This window comes from Strix aluco, chromosome 1 (genome assembly GCF_031877795.1).
Source record: "Strix aluco isolate bStrAlu1 chromosome 1, bStrAlu1.hap1, whole genome shotgun sequence".
Taxonomy (NCBI): Eukaryota; Metazoa; Chordata; class Aves; order Strigiformes; family Strigidae; genus Strix; species Strix aluco.
The window spans coordinates 133,680,960-133,705,556 of NC_133931.1; the positions used below are offsets into that span (position 1 = coordinate 133,680,960).

At 35.2% G+C, this 24,597-nt stretch overlaps 1 protein-coding gene across 1 annotated transcript in view; it reads left to right on the top strand.

The window, feature by feature from the left end:
- Positions 1–24,597, top strand: part of PHF14 (PHD finger protein 14) — a 173,083-nt gene that overhangs the window by 48,725 nt on the left and 99,761 nt on the right. Inside the window, 1 exon segment of the mRNA XM_074836515.1 lies at positions 7,462–7,630. Coding sequence (XP_074692616.1) covers positions 7,462–7,630 — 169 coding nt within the window.

A 24,597-nucleotide genomic window follows, 5' to 3' on the forward strand; every position in this document is an offset into this window, starting at 1 on the left:
TGGTTTCTGTTTTTCTTCGTATGTCTCTTAGTTTATTATTTTTAAAAAAAAACTTCCATAAAAGATTTATGTAAGTCATATTTTGCATAGCTTTGATTGTGTGCAGAGCAAGATGGCCAGTACATGAAATGGGTGGGTAGTCTCTCATTTTTATTTTTTTTTATCTTAACATGACAAAACTTGGATTTATCCCAGTAAATTTAGTTAGTAAGTTAATAGAGATTTTCTTTAAAAGCTGAAAATCTCAGAAAGGTTTTCACCATCACTAATACTGTTCTGAACTTAACTTTCCTTTAATTATCTAATGTAGTCTGTGATTTTGGACTTTTCATTATTTCGAGGGCATTCTGAGCTCTTGGGTCAAATTTACCAAGTGGTTATGTTATATGGGAGCATTTTTTTTTTTTTTGGTAGCTTTTGCATTTGCACAGGAGGTTCTTGATATTTTTTTTTTTTTGTTCTGCTTTTTAACCAAGTTGAAAAGGCACACAAAAAGCCATCAGTCCAAAAGATATAAGAGTACAATTCTCAGTAGGTGTTAAAGGCAGAATAGGTCAGGTTAGGTAGTAAAACGGTTTTATTTCAAAGCTATAACTTATCTTTGTTGTGAATTTCATGCTTCAATTATATCTCAGATCACAAACTTCAGTTTTACTTCTAATTAGCTAAGGCATATTCTGGAGTGTGAGATTATAGCAGACAAATGGAGCTGTATTGATTGCACTCTTTTCATCATTGAACATGCCTTCATGTATTCTTTTCAGGATCAGTAGAGAGCAATAGAATGAACCCTTAATCTAAGTTTGAGTTCAGCAGGTTTGTCCCCCCTGCTGTTTTGAATACAACTTTAAACTTTTGATTAAGATATGAAGAAAAGTACTTTTTTTTTTTTTTTTTTTTACAGGGGCCGTGTACTTTTCATATATTTATATAGGATATAATGGGAACTTATGCAAAAAGATGAAATACAAAAATGGGTGTAGTGGGAAATTCCTTGAAGGGTTAGGCAGGTTGAAAAACTTTATTTAAAGTGGTTTGGAATGTTGATTTAGTCCTCTTCTAAAATAGATGAAACCAGTTAAAAATAATTATTTCTTAATTTTTGCTTCCTATTGTTATCACTGCTAAACATTTACTCATAATTGCTAACTTGAGCCTTTGCAAAAGGTTTGATGATTGGAGTCATATACTTTATCAATATATATTTATTTAAACATTGGGTAGTTTAGCATGTGTTTTTTCCATATTATTCATATTTTATACTGTTTGAGGATGCCAAATGATGCAGCTTACGTGTGTGATGCTACATAGATTAGTTAATAGACTCTTTGCCCGTTTCATGCTCAGCATTTAATAGAAATTTAAATTACAGTGTACAAAAAAGGATTTTGAAACTGTTAACTAAATCCACTATTAAATGTAATGGTAAGGAAAAAAATCTTTTTTCTATTTAAAAGCTAATTTTGCTGAAGAAAGCACAAATTATAATTAGTTATCTCAATGTTTCTAAACATTAAAAGGGGTTCATGATTTTGGTCTTAGTGAAATCATAGTAAGAGTTTAGACCTGGTGAACACCAGGGTGTCTCAACTTATTAGAGGCTGGTTGCAAACACTAAGAAATTCCCCCATTCAGAGGCCTGGCAGTTTTCTCCAAGGTAACATTTATACATCTTGAATATTTTAGAAAGAAATTGTTTGTAACATAGTAAGTTCAAAGCATTTCCTCATTTCAAAGGGGTTCATTTTGAGAGGAAGAGCATAACAACTATTTTACATAATAAAACATGAAAGCATTAATTTCTATCTGTTTTGATCTGGTGCTCTCAAATTAGACCAGCAGCTCTAATCAGAGTAAAATGCTGTGGCATACTTTTATTTAAAAATTTGGAAGTTTTCAGTTTCTTAGAAATCCTATTGATTAAACAGTAGAATATTCTTTTGATTCACATGTTATCATAAAATTAAGTCTTGTCATTCTCACTGACAACTTGTGTGCTTTTATGTTCCTGCCCATTATGAATGGACTGGGAACTGTGTATTTTCGTGGTAGAGAATGATCTGAACTGATACAAAAGCATTGCACAAGTGTTGACAGACAATACAGTGAATCAAAATCTGATTGTAATATATTGACATTTTCATTAAGAAAATACTTGGCAGCTACCAACAGGGACTAGCTTTTTCTATTGAAATGAGATTGCTGAAAAACAGGGATAACTTCTGCTAGCATATTAAATGCTGGGGACTGAGATGAACCAAACAAGGACTAATGATATTACTAGGCTTGGTGGTTTTTATTTTTATTCTGGAAGGCCAAGTTATTTTAGTGGTAACTCTGCTGTGGGGAGTATTGGCCACAGAACTGGACAGAATGGGCTGTGGAATTCCTCAACAGTAGTCCCATGAACACTCATTCAGTATCTGGTCATTTGTTCATATTCCTGACCCCACTCATTCAGTACTGATCCAGCACATCTTGATTGTTTTTTCATTCTGAGAAATTGCATAATGATATAAAATTATTAACTTTTATATAAGCGAGTACAATATAACGTTGCATAAAACACATACATTTTTATGTATTTGTCACTTGTTCTAGTTGAGGGATGTTTGGGTCATTGCAAATGGCAAATTTCTAAAAATCTTTTGAAAGATGCTCTTTGAAGGTCTTTGACAAACTATTTTTGATTCATATATACTGCCTTTTATGTCTAAAATAAGCAGCACTCCTCCTTTTTTCCCAATTCCAGTACATCATTCGGCATGTGTGATTTATGTTTCTCAAGTTCAAAGTTCAAGTAAACATTTCAAGAAGCAATTTATTATGGAGTATAATTCTGAGACCTGTTTTCTCCTAATTAAAATCAAACCAAACTCTAATAAATAACTGTACGGTTTTCCTTTCTAAACACTGAGGGCGGAACTGTTTTCTGGATGCACTGTATTGGTGTTCACTCAGCACAGAAGATTGTTCCTTCCAAATCCTCTTCTGGCCTAGTGTGTAGTTGTGATTATAAGAACAATTGTCTTGTTCAGACTGAGTCCTTCACATTTTCATCACACAAGCCACTCTGAAACTAGGTACCATAACACAGTTAAGGTGATCTAATTCATCTATAATGTGATAATGTGGCAATTCATCAAAACTCCAATTTCTTTCTAATTTTTTTAGTGTTACCTTTTCAATAAAATATTTTCATATGTTTTTATCTGGTTTTCTGTCTCATATAGCAAAGATGCTGTTTGTGTTATTAAAATTTTAAAAATAAAACCAGATTCATGTTAAGTTTACCAATATGTCAGCTTTGAGCCCTGTTTGTGACCTTTCATTCATAAATGAATGGTGTTCAGTGTTTCTTCAGCTTTCCTCATCATCATTTCACAAATTTCCATGTGCCAGGTCCATTACTTAAAGTGCATTTAGATTTTTTTGATGTATAAAGCTGCAGCATAAAGAAGCATCATAATATCATTGTTTGCACTAAATTTTTGGGGAAGTAATGGGATTATCTCTCTACGGATTTCATTGCCACTTCACCAAAAACCCACCCCATGTCCAAACTATCCGTCTCTTCCTTGGTTTCTCAGTGAGGTAGATGTTCACTTTTTCACTTTGTAAATTGCTAGGTTAAAGGCCTTGTGTTAGCAGTTTCTAAAACTTCATAAACAGAAAGCACCTTTCGGTCTTCAAGTGCTTATTGAAACCCTGAAGTAAAGCCCCATTATAGGTTCATGTGTTTCTTGAAGCTGCCCATACTCAAAAATCTATTCACCACCAGGCAATGCAGAAACATTTGCATCATGCAGTTACACAAAAACAGTGATTTTGAAAATTAATAATGTGTTCTTTTTCACTTGCTGTTTGTGTCTTTTGCTAGTGAGTTGAGAAGAACCACTTGCTTTGTGAGATGGAAGGTATCTCTGGTACCATTGGTTCTCGTACAAAGTCAGATTGAGAACACAACTGTGCAACTTTTTTTCTTCTTTAGGTTGTTAGGACTTAGTCAAAGACTTTATGATTAAAAGGTTTCAAATCATCACTGAGATTTCTTGATGGATCAAACATTTCCAGTAATTTTTAGTAGTAGGCTCATTTTAGTAGTAGGCATATTGTGGCCTACTAGTGATTTTCTCTGAGTCTAGATTAGGCAAGTCTAGACTAAAAGCAAAACAAAACCTCTGTAGAGAAGTTGAATCTTTGGCACCATTTCTCCTGTTAATTTGTTTGTGATGAATGGCAATGCTTGCTAATCTAGAGGTAGTCAAAGATTGTTGGAAGAGTTGGAAAGGTGACCTATTGTAGTAGGTTCTCTAATCATTAGTTGTCCTTGAAGAAATGAAATGAGCATGACTTCAGTGTAACCAAAAGGAAAGGGAGCCATATGGCTGCTTTCTATGAATATATTAAACAGCAGAATAGGAGGATAGTTCTTTAAATTCAAGAACCACATTGAAGTAAACCGTAATAAGAGCTGAAAGTTAGGAGATTGTTTCCAAGTCAGAGGAGTGTGTGTCTGTAATAGCTTTTCTGTGGGCCCTATGGGAGCTAACAGCTAAACTACATTATAGTTGAAGCTTGACTGCTTTATAATAGGGTTGGTAAGATGTGGTTGCCTGTGATAGTAGAGGCTATTCCAGTAAATCAAGAGGTTTCTTGTAAGTTCATGTTTATAACTTTACTTTTTTCTCCTCACTTTCAGTGTATTTGTGAAGCTTTGTTCTGTGATTCACACACCGCACCACCACCCCATCATACTATGATTTTGCAGCTTTCTTTTTGTAGATCTAGCTTTTTTCTGGTTTTGATTGCTGTGTCACTTGCACCACCTGTTTCAGAGCAAGCTTGGACATAAAAATAGAATTTCAGGAACTTGTATGCAGTACCTAATCTGTTGATGTTTCTTGTCTTCTTCACTAACATCAAAGTTAAAATACTTTATTTATATTTAAACAAGGCCTTAATGAAACTTAAAGTACTTTACTGATCTGCATAGTCATTTTCTGTACAACTGTCTGAACTTATGTATCAGAAAGTGTGTCTTTTCCTTTTTAATAGCACAGAGCTGAAGAACAGAAATTATTTAAATCAGAGGTGCAGGGTGGTAGATCCAAGAGACTGGGTTACCAACTCCAAATACTGCTGTAAAATCATACTACTATTTTTTTGTCTTATAAAAACTTCCATTTTTTAATGCAACTCTTTAATTGTGGAATGCGTATTTTTTTTAGTTTATACATAGTACATTTTTACCATAATAACAGGGGAAATAAACTTTTTGTAAGAATTGCTCATCACAGTATTTTTGAACACTTTCATAGCTATTGCTTACATCTGCATAAGCAGATCATAGTAAGTACTTTCAGTTGTGCTTTCCATTACATAAATTAATGACATGACTGATGCTGCAGTATTGTGGAGGGCTGTGCTCTCTGATGCTTACCAAACAGAAAATCTCCTTAGAGTTTTGAGTTGGAGAACTTGAAGACAATGCATCATATAAAAGTGAAGAAGACAAAGTAACCTCTAGCTAAGCAGACACACAAATTTTCGAGGGAATGCTGTTATCTCTAAAGCTTCTCTCTCCTGTTACATCATTAGAGAGCCTTTCTCCATAAAATCTTACAATAAGTGCATTTTATTTACTTAAGTGCATGTGTATACATATTTGTGTGTATATGCACACAAATTTATGTAAACATATAACTGAAAAGTAGCATTTTGTGAAAGCTATTTCTATTGGTGTTACATTTTGGTGTCGTGAAGAGGCCTAGAAATGTTGAAGAGCTACTGTGTCTGTAGCAAACTGAAGTTTGTAGAGGAGGAAGAATAGAGTATAACACACTTGTATGCTGGCCCAAAACTGTTTACAAAGTATAAAACCATCATAAACTGACTTCCTTGTGTTTTGACTACTAATAAAGTCTACATACTTAGAAGAGGTAGAGGAGAGAATGTTATTTTCCTGCAGTCTACCCTGTAGTACTTCCGCTTTTCTAGATGAGCAAATACTACTAGCATGTGTTATAACGTGGCCACAATTATATAAATTTTACATATGAAAAAGCTGAAGGAGAAAGGTGTTGATTTAGCCAAGGTTACACCGATAAGTCACCCAATCCAAGATTAGATCCCCTCTATTTGACTCGGTAGCCACTGGTCTGTCTCGCAGACCACGATGACTGCTGTTGTCTTGTGGTATAGCCAGAAGAGATCTGAGATTATACTGCTTGGATTAGTTTGAAAGAATTGGAAAACATGCAAAGTTGATGGAGTTGATAATTGTATTAGCCCTTACTGAAGTTCACAGGAGAAAAACTATCCCTGTTGAACATGTATATTTGAAGAAATCAGCTCAGACACAACGTATATACCTGACTTTGTGCTTTTGTTTAAATATGGGATGGGTATGCCTTCTTGTCACAAGTGTATTAACATTTAACTTCAATTAATAAATACATGGGTTTTGTTTGTCTCCTTCCAAAGCAAGTTTGCTTCTTACTTGAGACAAATTTTAATGTGTTAATGCCTGTTAATGCCAATTAATAGCAGAACAGAATGTTGGGGGGGGGGTTAGTTGGTATTATAAAAAGAACTTGCTTAATATGCAAACAGTGATGAGTTGGAATTTGTTTGAAAGGATTTACAGTTTTTTGAGTTGGAAGTGTAATGTGAGAAGGAATTAAAAAAAAGGCTCTTAACAGAGGGTATAATTTTTAAGTTTTCATTAACATCCACACTTATGACTTTGCGTAAGATGAGCATTTTCTGCAAATTAGAGCAAAACTTAATGAATTCCTGTCTTCTTAATTCTATCATGGAGCTTGTTAATAGCATTTACCTTAGCATCTGTTCACTTTTGAAGTTCTGACTGTGATTTTATACTTTTTCAAAAACTCAATAGGCATTTTTTTCAACTCAGTTTTCAAAGTGTGTTAATATGTCTCCAGCTTCTATATCACTAATTGTCTCTATTATTTTTTTCAGATTTAAAACCCACTCCCTTAGAAAATACATATTAAAATTGATTTTTCATAACAGACATGTCTTCTATATCCCTGCCACTAAAGAGTGCTCTCATCAGAATGAATTCAGCAGTGTATCATTGTAAAGATTAAACTGCAGCAGCAGTTAGAATAATGAATAGATTACAGATCAGTGGGCACCATTAAAAATGGAGATATGGTAGGATGCAAATAGTGAAACAGGGTGCATGTTTCTTGAAGATTAAATCCTACTTTCAAAATCTTGGTTTTCAAAGTTTAAATCCTGTCAGAAGAAAACCTGTCAATGAGATCTTGCTAATTTTTTGCTTAATTGCTTAAAGTATCATACATTTGAGGGACTTCTTTAGGTGTCCATTGGGTTTCTTGACTTCTGAATTTATTTTAAACCCAGTCACTTCAATGTGTTTCTGCTTTTCTGACTGTAGTTTTAAATATAAAATCTCCCACTTTGCAGGCAGTGCTCAGAGTGTGACCAGGCAGGTAGCAGTGACATGGAGGCTGATATCGCCATGGAAACCTTACCAGATGGGACCAAACGATCAAGGAGACAGATTAAGGAACCAGTGAAATTTGTTCCTCAGGATGTGCCACCAGAACCGAAGAAAATTCCAATCAGAAACACGGTAAATGATGGTTGAGTAGTTGTTATACAGCTGATACTCATAATAATTTTGTTTAAGATAACTTACCTTTTGGACACTTTGAATTGTGGGATTTCAGTTTGATTGATGTATTATTTATGTCTTAAATTCCCTTGCCTCTGTTTAATGATTTATTACTTGTGTTAAATATATAGTTTTGCTAAAGTAAAAAGCTGGGAAACATGGTACTGAATTGAAGAACTGTATAAGCGTTTTCTTTTGCTTGGAGTCCTCTGTTAATTGCAGAAAAAGGGAAATTGCAGTTTGCACTTAAGCCTTTACAGCCATTCTTCACTTTAGTAGTAAGGACACTTTGTTCTTGTATGCTAAGATTTAAATCCATAGGCAACTTACTGACTGACTGCAGATTTTGTGGCTATCACAAGGCCCTGTTATTTCAGTTTGTTTAGCTTTCTAGTCTTACTACTGTGACACTGTGTATATTTTCTCAAACTTTCCTGATGGATAGCTTGTAGAAAAGCTCTCGTACTGATGAAATACTTAACATCTTTTTTTCATTTGGAAGTAGAACTTTTTTATTAATCAGTGTGTTCTAATCCTTAAAATTTTCTTCTAATCGTTCATAAACCAAGATTTTTTTCATGTGTGATGTATCACATCACCTATAAAATGTACATAGAAGTATCAGAGGTCTTTCGGGTCCAGTTTAGGGAATGAGTAGTGTTCCCATGACCCTTTGGACATGAGCAGTAATTGTATATAAACTGGTGGTTCATCTTACAATATACTGCTTAGTTTTAGGAAATACTTAAACCCTTTCATGTTAGACATACTTCATCGTTCATGCAGCACAACTTTATTTTCCTCACAGAGTTTTCCAGAATTTTTATGCCTGTACTAGCAGATACCATGCTTAATTGTTCTGAGTATACACTGATAGGATTAAGCAAGTATTTTTCTGACCTAACCTTAAATGTTTGCTTTAATTATATTTCAGTATATTTGGATTGTTTGGGCCACAGCTTTGATTTACCTAATGGCTTCCTTTTCCTGGTTTATGAGTAAGAAGAACTTCAAAAATGACAAGTCAAACTGATTAATTTAGCTCAAGCTGTTAGGAGCGTGAGTAATCCAAAATTAAATTTTGTGAATAATGTAGGGGAAAAACTTTTTCTTTCTTTCTTTTTCTCATTGAGGGAAAGTTCCCTTCTTCCCTATGTGTAAGAACACATAGGTTCTTACAGCTGTCTGGGTAGGTTGAACTGACTGTCATCATGCTGTTGTTCACACAGAAAGACAACTTACCCAGTGTTCCTGCTTACTGAACCCTTTGCATCTCCTCTCCCCTTTTTCTTTGTTCGCTCTCTCCTCTTTTTATACCAATGATATTAGGGGTTGGGAATTCATGATCATGGTACTAAAGAGAACTAAAAGTATTGCATGAAAGACGTTCATAGTAGTAATAGACAAAAGATTGGTATGAGACATAGTACAGAAATCCATGGGAAGACAAGATTGGTTAGTTCTAAGGCCCATGTAGCAACCACCAAGCTTCTTATATGCTAAATGGAGAGAAGTCTGCTCTGAAGTGTTCCTCTCACACTGTGACACTGTGATGTGCTACACTGATGCTGCATTGGTGATTTGGCACTTCATGTGTTAGAGAGTATATATACACATGTTGTGGTATGTATACAGAGATTAAATTTACTTTGGGTGGGCTAGTATGTTGGCACGGTGCAGCATTGCGCTGTGGAAAAAATACTGCTACCTGTCTCAGAAAAACTATGTTCCTCGGCTTGAAGTTTTTGGCTGTGTCAGTTCTCTCCAGGTCTCTGCTTTCCTACAACATACAGATTTGCAAGATAAAATCTTTGGTGCTCTTTGGGCAGGGCTCCTCTGTCAAAGTTATCTCCACTCTTCTAGCTTTCCCATAACTGACAGGATGTTGGTTTTTTAATTTCTTGCTGCTTTCTGCTTTACTATGGAAGCGAAGGTTCGCTCCCTTGACACCTGCTAGATTTCTTTCTCTGAACTAGGCTGAATTCCTTCGTTTCAACTCTTTCATGATCTTGGTGCACTTAGGCTGTATAACAAAATGGAGATAATAGACCTCTGAAGACTTAATAGGATTCCCACTCACCTTTGCAATGAACCCAGGAAAGTTGGTGTTAGTTTTGGTTGCTTGTTTGTTTTTTTTTAAGAAGAGAATACTTTTTAATTCATTAGGTCTGGGGCTGTTTGTATATTTGAGGGGAAAAAACCTGACCTTTGAACAACTTCTTACATAAAGTTTTTGAGTCTGACTACACAGAGAACATCCATGTGGCGCATTTCAACAATGATGACGAGATACTTGTTCTGTCCTTTGTGTCCTCACTGCTCAACTCCTTTAAAATAGTTTAAAATAAAGAAGAAAAAATTAACAATTTGAAAACGTACTTTTCCATAGTCCTCTCTTCTCAGTGTACTTTGTATCTCTGGACATGTTTTATTCAATCTGGTTTTATTTTGGAAGGAATTGGCAAGACTGCTTAGCTAACTGTGTAATCAGCCTTGCTTACAGTCATAATCAACAAGTGCAATTATAAGACTGTTGAATTGTGTGTTGTCTGCTCTTAAGGGGATTTCCATTTGTTTTGCATAAATTTATCTTGAATTGATATAATTGAAAGAAGGATGTTTTGCCTCATATCTAAGAGAGCAGAATGTATCTTACATGCTTGGATTTCATTGTAGTGGTTTATCATAGTTAACTCTTCATTACTTTGTTGACAGAAATTGTCAGTAAGCCCTAATATTATTAATAAAATATTAGTAAACCCTAATATTTTATTTTGATAAAGTTGAATTAGGATGCCAATAATAGCCAGTATCTGTAAGACATTTCACACAAATGCATATGATTAACTAAGCTAACCATATGAAAAAAAAATATTTCATGTTAAATAGTACTTTGAGAATTGATGTTTTGCAGCTCCTGTTTGGTAACACTGATTTCAGATATTATAAAGGATACTATCCCCCTTTCATGAAAAGTTTCTTTTTTCCTTATTTGTAGTAATTTTTTTCTGATTTCTGTCTGCTTGGGGTGTACTATGAATAGTAAAGAACCTTTTGGAAGTATTCATAATTTTACCATTGTTTCTCATCCAATCTAATTATGGATGTGTACTTAAGTCCCACATTTTTTTTTTGTTTTGTTTTTGTTATCCTTCAAAAGTGCGTGAATCACTGATGTTGTGGATATTTGTTTCCAGGGATAAACAATTTTTTAAAGAAAATAGTGGTGTGTTTTTTCTGCTTTAAATGTAACCTTATACTTTCATTTTCCATTATTGCAAGAAATAGTAAGGACATCTGATTTCAACTTCTGCAACCTGTACTATTTGTCCTCCTTTTTCTTTATGAACTTAACAGTTCTTTCCAGGTTTTTCTAATCTTAAGTCTCTTGAGTACTTAACCTTACATCTGTTTCAGGATACTGTTAACAGAGATTTAGAGTGGGTTGCTGTGCATTATTTTGAATCAGGTGACTTTTCTTCATATAGTCAGTCTTCTTGTGCTGAAAGCTTGGCTCATAACTAATTACTGGCCAGGAAGATCTGTGAGGAATATTCATTTTCTAACTCATTGAGAGGCAAGTGAGACTGTTTAATGAAAACTCAGGTTTTTTCCTAGTGACTACATTGTTCAAATCTTAATATAATCTTGCATCAGAACAATGATGGCCAGAGACCTGTGGCAATTGGAGAACTAGTGTTCACACCTTCTACGTTGTATCCAAGACTGTTTCCTTCTATTATTTGGAAGTCTGAGAGAAGTGAGACTGAAGCAGGTTATTGAGAGTGAGGATAGTGCTTCTCCCTTGTACAGTTCTCTACATCAGTTGTGTGTCAGGGCAGTATTTTGCATCCTAATACTGTATAAACTTTTAAAAACAACCCTGTGAGTCCTCTCTAGTATCTCCATCTCTTAGCTTTCAAATACTTTGGAGGATATTTATATCAAGAAGAGCAGCTGTTTCAAAGAAAATGGGAGGACAGAAAGTTCAGCCATTTGAACTGCGTTGTTTTGGAGAGAGTGCCTATCATTGTACATTAAGAGGTAACTAAATTTTACAAGACCTCTCTGATTTTAAACTTCCTAAGGACCATGTAAGAGAATATACCTACATGCACAAGGGTAAATTTAAACACATCAGAATTCTACTCTGAGTCAGGGTCTATGCAAACTGTAAATGAATGTAAATAGACAAGACATTAGGCCTTTATACTTGTATAAGAGCTGTATTTGTGGGCAGAATTTAATTCACTGTTCATGCTCATATGCTTCAAGCCCTATGTAGAGATCTTTTAAACAATTTTCTGAATTTTAGTGCATAACTCTTTAAACTAGCTTTATCTTTCTAATTCCAATTTCATACTTGTATAAGCTTCACAAATCATTATTTCTGCTACTAGATAATTTCAGAGAAATTAATAGCTAATGATTAGTTAATAGCTAATAGAAATCTATAGCAATCTGCATAAACCAGATGTCTATAAACATTGGTTTTGTATTTGTTAAAAATCTGAAGATGTTTTTTAACACTGGCTTTTCAGAACTGTACAATTTTTTCATGCTGGATATTTTTATTATGAATATTGGGAGTACACTAGTTTGTTTATTTGGAAAAAATCTTTAGATATGGATACTTTATTATACTATTATACTATTATACTTTACTATTATACTATTATACTATACTATTATACTATTATACTTTACAGCAGTAAGTTGAGAGATTAATGCTTTTCATCTACTCAACTATATATGTTCAGATTTTCAGAGCCTTTATAAGATGATCCATATTTACAAAAACCAGCTTTTAACAGGTTGCCAACTTCATTTGCTGTCCTTGAATTAAAAAGAACATACAGGTTATTGTCTATCTAAGATGTCATTGCTAAAATAATTTTGTTAGTCTGGTGTCATATTTTTGCAAAATTAAGTGTTCTTCTGTCCCTTGGAAAAAAGTTCTCTTAAGTGTATTTCAGTGAACTTCTTTAAAATTTCATGGAGTATGCTTTGCCTACTGTATGTTCTGTTGTCTGGAAGTGTAATGGAGTTTCTGTAAGAAACATCACATACATGCTCATCTTCTAAAGCAATATTGTGCAGCTGGGACTAGCTGTGTGCTGTAAGAGGTGGTACAGGATGCACTTTCCTGTAATTGTGGTGTATCCTTTGTGTTGTTGAATATTCCATCCTCCAGCAAATGCTGTCAGATCCTGGTACTCTTAACGAGCATATTAGAGGGTGGTATGTGGGGTTTTTGTGTGGAAATTCCGTATTTTATTCCTTTTTATTGAAGTATCTACCCAGTGTTATAAAGGTGAAAAAGGCTTTTTATAAAGGCATTTTGGGAACTGAATAGTATGTTGAGGGGTTTAAATAAAACCTCTGATCTTCTGATGCACAACTTATTTTTGTTATCTAAAACCTGAAAATCTGATAGATTTTTTTTTTCTATAATTGTATAAAATACAAATGAACAGACAGTGATTATTCTGTTAAAGTAAAAAGTGTGTTTTGGGGAAGTAATTATTAGCCAACACTATGCTGTTCATTCTTCAGAACATGGAAGAAAACAAATCTGTGCCTGAGGGTCTATGGTCTAAGTAGATTAGTTTTTAAAAAATAGTAATAAAAAAAATACTGACAAAGCACCTACAAACTGTTTTTAGCACAGGGAGTTGTTGTGTATAATGCTTTGTTTTACAAATAAATACTGCTATTTAGAATAGATTATTTTTTCTTGCTTTTGTTTCAAATAGGAAAAGATAGCAGAGGAGTAATTATTTTTTTTTCTTACCCAAGTATATTAAAAGATAAACAGGATTGTTATCTTGTATTTAACTGAAGCATTTCCACCAAGGTGGTTTTCAGACATCTATTGTGTAACTTAATTATGTGATGTCATAGATATAAGTTTTGAATAAAAGATGGCTACAGGAGGAAAACAGGACATTAGTTCCAATTTGAGTGTAAGTATCAGCACTTCATAAAACAACAAATAATTGTAAAACACTTATCTATACTTATCAGTCATCATTTTAATTAACATTGTCCATGATTGGACAACTCATTTAAGTATGACTTCTAAATAAGTACCTGGAAGACCTTTTAAAGCAACTATCTAGTAGTGGTTTTGACATACTCAATTTAAAAGAAATTGCTGTCAACTGAACCATTAATGGTCTAGAAAAAAATAATCAGGAGTTACTCAGCTTTCTGAAACTTAAGTTTTTAATTATAAAGAACATTGTAAAATACTACTTTTTCCTTCATCACTGAATGCAAAAGCTCCACTGAGTCTATGATATGTCAATGCAAACACAAAAACTAGATCAATCAGCTTGCCAAATACCTGGATATGTGATAGTATAGGACTCTTCTTTTTGACTTGAGCTCAAATTTATAAAGGAGGAAAGTAAGATAAATTGATGCAGCTCTTCCACAATGCTTGAAGGGAATGGAGTATATCAGAGTTTTGCAGGGTTTTTTTGTTTGGGGATTGTCTGATTGGCTGGTTGTTTTTTAAGGAAGCGGGAGGAAAAAACCTCACAGGTGAAAGATCACTTCTTTTTGATGTAGCAAAGGCATGAAGAGGTGAACATATTCCGCATGGTATTCCAGAGGTATGAGTATTGATATCTCTGTAAGTAAAGGTAACTAGCATATCTGTCACTTCTGGAAATAAGTGAATTTAAGTTCAGTTTTCCAGAAGAGAATCACCTGTTTTATCAATATCTGCAAACTGACTTTTTCTGGCCTTTTTGCTTTCTCACTTCTGTTTGTTCTCCAAATGTGTGTGCTTTGGAGGAAATTAATGTTAAGAAGATAGAGGGCAATCCTGCTAGTTCCAAAATTCCGGTCTGTGTTTAAATGTTAGAAACAGTAGTTTCAAGTTAATTGCCAGATTCAGTGATAGTATAGCTTGACAGCTGGAATGTTGCAAAATTTTTGCTTTTCTAGAAAATTTCTCAAGAGAATGGAAACTAAAAAAAAAAAAAAATAGGAGGAAATTGTAATTCTGTGTAATTAAGCTTCATGGTTGACTTGTTTCTCTTTATAATCCTATTTTGATTCACTTCTGTTTCTTTTTGTCTGTCAGTTCCCTTTATTACTGCCAGCTTTCCAGAAAACTAAATAATTGTTTTAGAGATATATTTTGAATAGTAGTGATATGTACCATTTAAGGTATTCACTTTGATCTGTATTGAGCGAGTATGCCATCTGGTGTTTGTATAGCTGTCCTTACCCTTATTTTAAATAATTTTATGCCTGTGTGGTGCCATTAATAGAATTTTTTTTTTCTGCCTTTTAACAAAGCCAAGGAAATCAAAGGGATATTTCTGCAATGGGCTTGAATGTAACTTTTTCATTGGCATACGACGTTTATAACATTGAACTTTTAATAAGGATTGTGTTATTTATAAAATTGCTATTTTGGCAAAATGGTCAGGGTTTGTGTTTAACAGGAGAGAGATCACATTATCTGTGCAGTTTCAACTTGCGTGGGTTTTTTCCTCAGGCTTTTGAAAACCTATAGTTTGCTTTATGCTCTTGATAGCACAGTGCTTTCGTTAGGTTAATTTTTGGTAGTAGTGGAGGTTTTCCCAATTCTGTTTTCTTAGTGTTCCACTCTGTTTATGTTTCATATCAGTCATCTTCTGTTCTGTAGTAAAGAAATGAATCCTTGCCATGAGCTCTTTGGAATTATTCCATAGCATTTTAATATTTACAGATTTATTTTTTTTGTTTTCTGATTCTCATTAACAAGTACTTGTTAAAGGCTGCATGAGTTAGAGAGTTAGAGTTAGAAAGTTTTTGATATGTATGATATTTATCAATGAACCATAGCTTGATAGAAGGTAAAACTGGAAGTTTCAGTGACCTACTGCATCACATAGACATACACAAGTCTATGGGACCGGATGGGATACACCCGAGGGTGCTGAAGGAGCTGGCTGGGGTGCTCGCCAAGCCGCTTTCCATCATTTACCAGCAGTTCTGGCTGACTGGGGAGGTCCCGACAGATTGGAAATTGGCCAATGTGACGCCCATATATAAGAAGGATCGGAAGGATGATCTGGGAAATTACAGGCCTGTCACCTTGACTTCAGTACTGGGGAAGCTGATGGAGCAGCTCATCCTGAGTACCATCATACAACACATGCGGGACAACCAGATGATCAGGCCCACTCAGCATGGGTTTATGAAAGGCAGGTCCTGCCTGACAAACCTGATCTCCTTCTTCGACAGGGCGACCTGCTTATTGGATGAGGCAAAGGCTGTGGATGTTGTCTACCTTGACTTTAGTAAGGCCTTTGATACCGTTTCCCACAGCATTCTCCTGGCAAAACTGGTTGCTCGAGGCTTGGATGGGCACACGCTTTGCTGGGTAAAAAACTGGCTGGATGGCCAGGCCCAAAGAGTTGTGGTAAACGGAGTTAAATCCAGTTGGCGGCCGGTCACGAGTGGTGTCCCCCAGGGCTTGGTTTTGGGGCCACTCCTGTTTAACATCTTCATTGATGATCTAGACGAGGGGATCGAATGCACCCTCAGTATGTTTGCAGATGACACCAAGTTGGATGGGAGTGTTGATCTGCTCGAGGGTAGGGAGGCTCTGCAGAGAGACCTGGACAGGCTGGAGCGATGGGCTGAGGCCAACTGTAGGAGTTTCAACAAGGCCAAATGCCGGGTGCTGCACTTGGGCCACAACAACCCCCAGCAGCGCTACAGGCTTGGGGAGGAGTGGCTGGAGAGCTGCCAGTCAGAGAGGGACCTGGGGGTGTTGATTGACAGCTGGCTGAACATGAGCCAGCAGTGTGCCCAGGTGGCCAAGAAGGCCAATGGTAACCTGGCTTGTATCAGAAATAGCATGGCCAGCAGGGACAAGGAAGTGATCTTACCCCTGTACTCGGCACTGGTGAGGCCGCACCTCGATTCCTGTGTTCAGTTTTGGGTCCCTCACTACAAAAAGGACATTGAATTACTCAAGCATGTCCAAAGAAGGGCAACGAAGTTGGTGAAAGGTCTGGAGCACATGTCGTACGAGGAGCGGCTGAGGGAACTGGGGTTGTTTAGTGTGGAGAAGAGGAGGCTGAGAGGAGACCTCATCGCCCTCTACAGCTACCTGAAAGGAGGTTGCAGAGAACTGGGGATGAGTCTCTTTAACCAAGTAATAAGCGATAGGACAAGAGGTAATGGCCTCAAGTTGTGCCAGGGAAGGTTTAGACTAGATATTAGGAAGTATTTCTTTACAGAACGGGTTGTTAGGCGTTGGAATGGGCTGCCGAGGGAGGTGGTGGAGTCCCCATCCCTGGAGGTGTTTAAGAGTAGGGTCGACATATCGCTGAGGGATATGGTGTAGTTGGGAACTGTCAGTGTTAGGTTAATGGTTGGACTAGATGATCTTCAAGGTCCTTTCCAACCTAGATGATTCTGTGATTCCTTGATTCTGTGAAGTATATAATTATTATTAGTGTGTCAACTATAAGGTGATGTAAGATAAAAATGAAAATGCCGAAGAATTTAGATAGAAAACAATTAAAATGTGGCTTTCGGCATACTGGCCGTCTTTGCTGTGTATTTCATGTAGCTATGTGTCTTTCTAGAGCAGTCACCATAGCTACAGGTCAGTTGGGGAAACAAAAATCAAATGTGTAATTTCAGAGAAGAAACGTGAGATTTACAGATCTACAAAAATCAAGTTCTTCTTTAGTTCTTCATATTTGACCCTTTAATAATTACAACACAAAACAACATTTGCAGACTTTTTACACAGTAAAGAAATTATCATAGTACCAATAGTTTTAAGTCACGTGTGTCTTTAGTAATTTAATCAATTTTATAGTATGAAATCTGTGACTAGTTTTGATTTTTAAATTCTCAAATGAAAATACACACCTTCCTAATGATATCATGTGCCCCCAAACTCCTGGAGCACTTGGAGTAATGACTGAATTTCCCATGCCCACCTTTACAGAGTAATACTTACTTCACGGTGCCGGAACTATTAGTGGCATCAGAAACTCAGTGCCGAAAAGAGCCCTTTGTATATGACAGTATTGTTTCTGTGACATCCAAGAGTTATAGAAGTACCAGCATAATAAGAATTATCTTTCCTATCTATTAGCAGAAGCAGTACATGCTAATGTAGTGAAACCCCTGAATTTACACAGATACAGTGGCATAAGCAGGTGTGCTGGGCCTCTTTGCTGCCTTTCTGTGCCTGTGCAAACAATTAAAAGAAATTCAAACCAGTTAACGCATTAAGCAATGGAGGAACTGGGAACAGTGCTTTCTACTGTGATGTTTGAAATAGCTGGCAGAATTAATACGGCTTTTTCAAATGACTGGGAATCTTTCTGTTCAATATCATTGTGCTCTAACCTCTCTTGGGTTTAAATTTGCTTTCTCAAATAACTTTTTGAAATTGCCATGCAGAAATCACCACTGATTTTCTGAAAAACAGTGACTGAGCCGATCAAATCCAGAACCATGTTAGTTCACTTTATGTGGAGTGGACTTGAACCATTGGCACTGACCACAGATGCTTTCAGTATGTCATATTCTTTTCCATTTCTTTGTAATATTGATAACTCCTGTATATCTTCTCATGTAAAAGAAGAAATGAAATAGATGATAGTACAAGTTTTTATCTTCCAGGACACTTTAGTGAATACTCAATATTTTGCAGGAGCATATACTTGTGACTCTTGGGAATTGCCTCCTTCCTTTTGGTCAGTTAACAAGTTCTGGATCAGGTTGGCTTTGCTTTTATTCCAGCTGACAAAGCAAAACTGCTCCAGGAGAACATTCTGTCTTCTGTTGCTGTCTTTGGATGAACTGGTTTAAAGCATCTGTTTTCCAGAGGCATAACAGTGTGTTTTGGTGACAGCCATGGTGGGTTTGGGTCATGTGGGCACCCATTCCATCCAGTTCACCATTCTGCGTTCACGCTTGGAAAGTAACATATCAACATATCATCTGTGAACTATGGCAAACAGACTGTTTCCTTTGTGGTTTTGCATTGCTGCTTTGTTTACTTTACTGTTTTGCAAACAGTCTGTTTCCTTTCAGAGTGTAGGATTCATCCTAGGCTTTATTTGTCCCTTACAGATGTCTTCCATTTGTCTCATGTATGGAATATTTTCCTGAAAATATTCAAAATCTTATAGTCAATGCACTATCTAATCTTTTTTATTTTACATGTGTTTCATATTGTTGACCAGTTGTTACTGAGTTGCTTATAAACAACTTGAATGTGTAATTTAAGCATTCCCTTATAGCTTTTCCAAGTCCAAAATGGAGACTCCCACTTCAGTCTTTCTTCTCCCACTTTTGGGTTGACAGTTCGATCCCATTGTCAATCAGATTTTTCCTCAACATTCTTCATTCCATTTTGAATAGCTTTTTTTTAACTGTCTGACTTTTTTAAAGTGTCTTTAGTACACTACATCCTTCCATGGGTGGAAATCATGTTATCTCCACACCTCTACTGATTTCTTGTCCTCTATCTTCTAAAAATGTCACCCCAAATCACTCATGCATTTGATCACATCACGTTGCATCATTTATTGCTTCATCCATTATTTATTTCTTATATCAGTATTCTGTTTTTCTGTCATTTATATTCTCGTTCTTTTAATTCCCTAAGCTGATATGCAAGTTTGCACACCATAACAGCAGAATGGTGCACAGTACAGATGGATATTTCCATGACACAAAAGACGATAGCTGAAAGAAAACCCATTTTTTATTTTTCTTTCCCTTGGCTATGGAAGTGTATGCCCTAGTTCCCTTAACTGTTTCTTTTTTTTTTTTTTTTAAAAAAGGCATTCTCCAACATCTTTCTTAAATGTGTTTTATAACTTAGATTATACGTTATAAAATACTGTATATTTTATGGAATATTTTAGTAACTTTCAGTTTAGATCATTACAGATTAGATTAGACGGGGCAAACAAATGTTGGGTTTTTTTCTCCTCTTTATTTTCAGCTGTTGGCATGTTGTGTCCATCGCTTTTTTCTGTAGGTACCCTTGTAATGTTTTGTGTGAATTTTTAAAATGTTGGAGAGGCAAGAAGCAAGGGGTTTTCTTCCAAATTTTGAATGCAAACTGAGAAGTTAATGAAGTAACTCAGAAGAATGATGTACCCTTTAATACTGTGGGATTGTTCTCCAGCTTCCACAGATGATAAACTTTGAAGAAAAAGACCAAAAGGGTCATTGTTAATCTTTAGGTTTCATTACCCAGAACATTACTCTTTTCTGAGGGAGGGCATTAAGATTTCTGTGAAGGCTAAGCCTTAGTAAGATATTCTTGGAAAAGATGGCTTGCTTTCATGTTGATGACTTCACTGAATCAAATGGTTTAGTCTCTTTACCTGAGGAGCATCATCTTATGGGATTTTGAAGAGTTTAATTATAAATCGGTTTGCTGATGTATGGAGGTGTGTTTTTTCCTCTCAAAATGTTATGCTAGAAATAGCTCGTAAGAATTTAATCTTTTTATATTTTATCTTAACTTTTTCATTGATTTTTTTTTCTCTTGTTTAAAAATACTTCCATTTTATGCTCGAATCTTAATTTCAATTCCAAACCTTTTTTGGTCTGCTCAGATTATTTTGGGATGTATTGCTAATAAAATAAGAAATTTTATTTTTCTCTTTCATTTCTATTCAATGTAAGTAAGGTATGTTCTTCGTGACACAGCAGCTAGGTCTTTTGACTTTTTCTTTATTTCAAAAAAGAATAGCTTTTAAGTTGATTTTCTAATGAAGATAAGTTATGCGGTTGCCTATCATTCTAGTAGCATTACCTCTAGTAACCTGTTGACCCGTTATTGCAAGATTTGATAGAGAGATATGTATGTCTAAGGTAATTAAGTTTTTGAGTATTTTTGTAGAGCAGCTGGATGTGAAGGATTAGTGCTGAGTAAGGAAGAGGTTTTAGTTATGAGCTTGATTATTCTCTGCGGTTTGGCGTCTTGCTGTCCAGTGTAGAACACGTAGTTTGGAGCCTGTCCTAGTGTGTTCTCACTTTAGTTGGGGAACATAGGGAGAACTTGGGGATGTGGTGGGAGAAATAATTTGAATGTAGTAGAGAAGAAGTAGTTAAGAAGACAAAGGAGAGGTTAAGAAGTCCCTAGAGAAGGGGAGGGTTAGAAATACTATGATATAGCATTAGGAACTCAAATTTGACTAGTTTGTCTGGCCTTAGCATCTATTTATTTATTATTTAAGGGCCCTAATTATGAAAGAATATGAGATGAAAAATAGTATCTGCCTTGTGTGTCATGATTATGACCTTGATTTAAGTTGGTCTGATTTTCTGGGGTAGTTAAGGTTATATAGAATCAGCCCTTAGCTATAGGCATATAATTTATTTGCCAACAGAACTCTTAAGTTGCCTGTGTAGTAACCAGAAAGTAGGTTCCTGCATGGTGATTCCATTGGTGCTGTGGGATCTGAAGCTCAGTGGGTGGAATCTTCCTGTTAATAGCATGGAAGTGTCTGAGCACATAGGACACTTATCTCTTCCTTGAGAGCACATTGAATGAATTCCAGAGTTGTGCAAGTGTAGAATTTAGGATGAGACACAACCAAAGACTTGCCAATCAGCGGTCATTAAATGTTAACATTTGAAATAATTTTTTACAAAAACCTTTTATTTCAACATATGGGAAAATATATAGTTATATATTTTGGACCACATTCCATTGTTCAGTACTTTTTTTTTATTCCTGTCCTAAAGTGTCATCTTGTGGCAGTTGCCATACATGGGTTGTATCTGTCTAATCCAGACCTAGCTGTGTTTTGTTCTGGACTGAGTTGTCCATTCCAAATGGTCAATATTTTAGAGCATGTCTACCTTTCGCAGTGAACCAAAAAACCTGGAATAGCACTGGCATTAATGGGGGTTTTGCTTAGGTGCTGATAACATGAGTTTTTGTGTTCCTGACTTATCATTTGAGCACTTTGGAAATGCAGGGACAAATTTCACAAAACTGGCTTGCTCTGTTTTGTGATATAGGGAAGTCCTAAATTGAAGGTATGTCTATAGTATTGAATTGCCAAGTGTTTTGATTAAAAATTTGCTGCCTTTGTATGTATCTTATACAGGATTAACATCTTTGTTTCCAGCTGTGTTCTGAATATGAATAAGTTTATCTCAGTTGTAGTATTTACCACTGGACATATAAAATGAAACTGTTCCTTTAAGCTTTTATAAGAAATCTTAAAGTGTAAATTGTTTGTGGCAAGTACATGCAGCTCTAATGTTTGATGTTTATAATCTCTGATCTTCTTTCTGATTCTGAGCCCACTAATGACAGAAAAAGCATTTAAAATGCACATACGGTACTTTGAAGCAAACAGCAATGAAAAATACTGGTCAAAGTAATCCAGGTTTATCTGATTCTTTTCTGTGAACCTGTAAGGTAACTTCAGTGAAAACATATGTAAAATTACAAATGCCTAATTACTGGAAGGCTATTGTTGAAAATCACAGTATATGCAATTTTCAGTCATGAATTTGATGTTATTTTCCATTGTGAATGTTGGCAATAGTATAATGATTCTGAGCCATTAGCATTGCAAATATGTTTAAGTGTGGAAATCAGTTTGGTAAAACAGTAATGTAAAATTCTGTTACTTAAAAAACATTTAAAATATCCTACAAATGTGTATGTCAAAGGTGTTGTAAGTCAAAAGTTTGTTTTCTAGTGATTGTCAAACAGGTTCAAGTATGTTTGAAGGTTTAGAAATCTAATGGAAGCATAATGCAAGTATAATTTAATGTGACATTCCTTGCCATATACATCACACATTACATAGCAGAAGATGAAAACCAACATGTTCTTGACAAAAGGGACTAAATTACTTCTTGTATCTCCATTTTGCTGAAGTTTAAATATGATTCATCATTTCTTGAAATACAGTTATTAACTTGTAATCTTTTCCACTTAGGGTAAAAAATAATTTAATTGTTACCTATATTTCCAAATTATATATCAGTTTTCACAATGGTATTACTCTGAGTGTACAAAGTATGCATTATTGGCTCATGCTGCTTAAACATGGAGAATGAGGACCATAACACTGCATATATCAGCATGCACCTTTACACTTATTTCTTTTTAATCTTTACACAGCTGCATTCAGCAGGGCCTACATGGCTTCAAATTGTCAAAGTTTGTAAGTGTTCTTAGGACTAATGGCAGCGCTTGAAAATAGTAAAATTGGCAGTTAATGTGCAGATGTCTGATCTAACTTTTTTTGTCTAGTTTTAATTTACAGTGACCTTGGATTGTCTAACATGTAGTTGACATGTAGCCCATGTTACATTAATATCTCTAATACTACACCGATAAATTCAGTTACCTGTAATAAATCAGTTCTTCCAGATTTGGACACTTAGGTATCTACTGTGTGGCTTGTGGAAGGTAGAACACCTCAATTATGACTGTATTATTAAATGTATATTAAATATTGATATATATTAAATGGATAAGGTTTTACAATTTTTTATAAGTCATCTTTAGGGAAATGTGAAAGAGAATGTCAATGGTAATCAAAATATTCTAAAGAGGCACAAAATATACTAGTGTTTTCTGTTCTACATTCCTTTCTACTACACAGTTAACTCTTGCCTAAAACCAAAAAAACCTTCCCAAACATTGTGGTGTTATGCGCAGATCAGAATCTGCATAGGTAGAAAGGTGTAGGTGTGCGTTGAACTGACATATTTATTCACAGTATAACTATATTTAAATGTGTGAAACAGTTTAAAATGGTGAACAGTCTTAATTTGAAACTAGTATAAATCCCCTTCGACAAGAACCTCAAACAGGAGAAACGTGATATTACTAGCTTCTTTGGAACTGGATTTATGGCTGCTTGTGATTCTAAACTGGCTTAAGATTTTTTTTTTGATCATCTGTTTTTTACTTTTTCTGAGATAAACACTAGCTGCTTCAAAAAAAGTTTTAAGAAATCATAAAGTAGGCAGTGTTTTTTTTATCATATGACAAATGAGTTACTAAGGTAATGATTTCCTCCCAGAAAAACAAGCATTTGAAAGTTTGTGTCAATGTATCAGACATTGTGGGTTAGTGGAATAGTCTATGATGTTTTTCATTTCCTTCCACATTCCATCTAATTTTCTTTCCTGTTAAACAAGGAGGAGAGAGTGTGATATTGCCAGCATGTGGCAGTTACTTAATGTGTGCAGATTATAATGCTGCTGTTTCAGACATAAAAACGTAGTGACTAAAACTGGACTGATGTGAGTTGCGTGTGGTTTACTTAGAGCTGCCTGTAAACCTTTGGTGTTTGCTGTTACAGTCCATGGAAACCTCTTTTCCTCTGCACTGTTGGTATTTAGATTTTTTGATCAACTGCAATACTGAAATAATTTCCACTCCATCTGTGGTGTACCAGTCATATGTTCGTATATGCTACAGCTTTGTGAACATCTGCCATATACCCATTATATTAAGCTTCAGCTTGAAAGCTTTAATTCTTGCTTACTCCTCAAAAGCTGTAAGAATTATTTTTCTGTTTCTGTTTTGATGAAGTTTTTTAATTTTAATGTGATCACTTGGCTTACAAATAGAGCATTTCTACGTGCTCAAGGAATTTACTGTAATCTAATGTTCATATCCATTTTCAAATTATGCATTTTAGTATTGTTAAGTTTGTGGAAAGTCTGTAAGAGATTTGTAGTTCTGGCAGCAGTCTTCTTTAGAATAAGACTCCACATGCTCAGGTCAACACACGTATTTATATTTACTTTGTAGCTAGTTCTGTAGATTTATATCCAGAATCTGAAAATGTTGTTCTAACATCGATTATTGTAGTTGTCATTCAGTGGTTCTGTAGTTACCACAGGAAATAATTTAAAGCATGGTATTTTTGTTGTTAGGAATAATA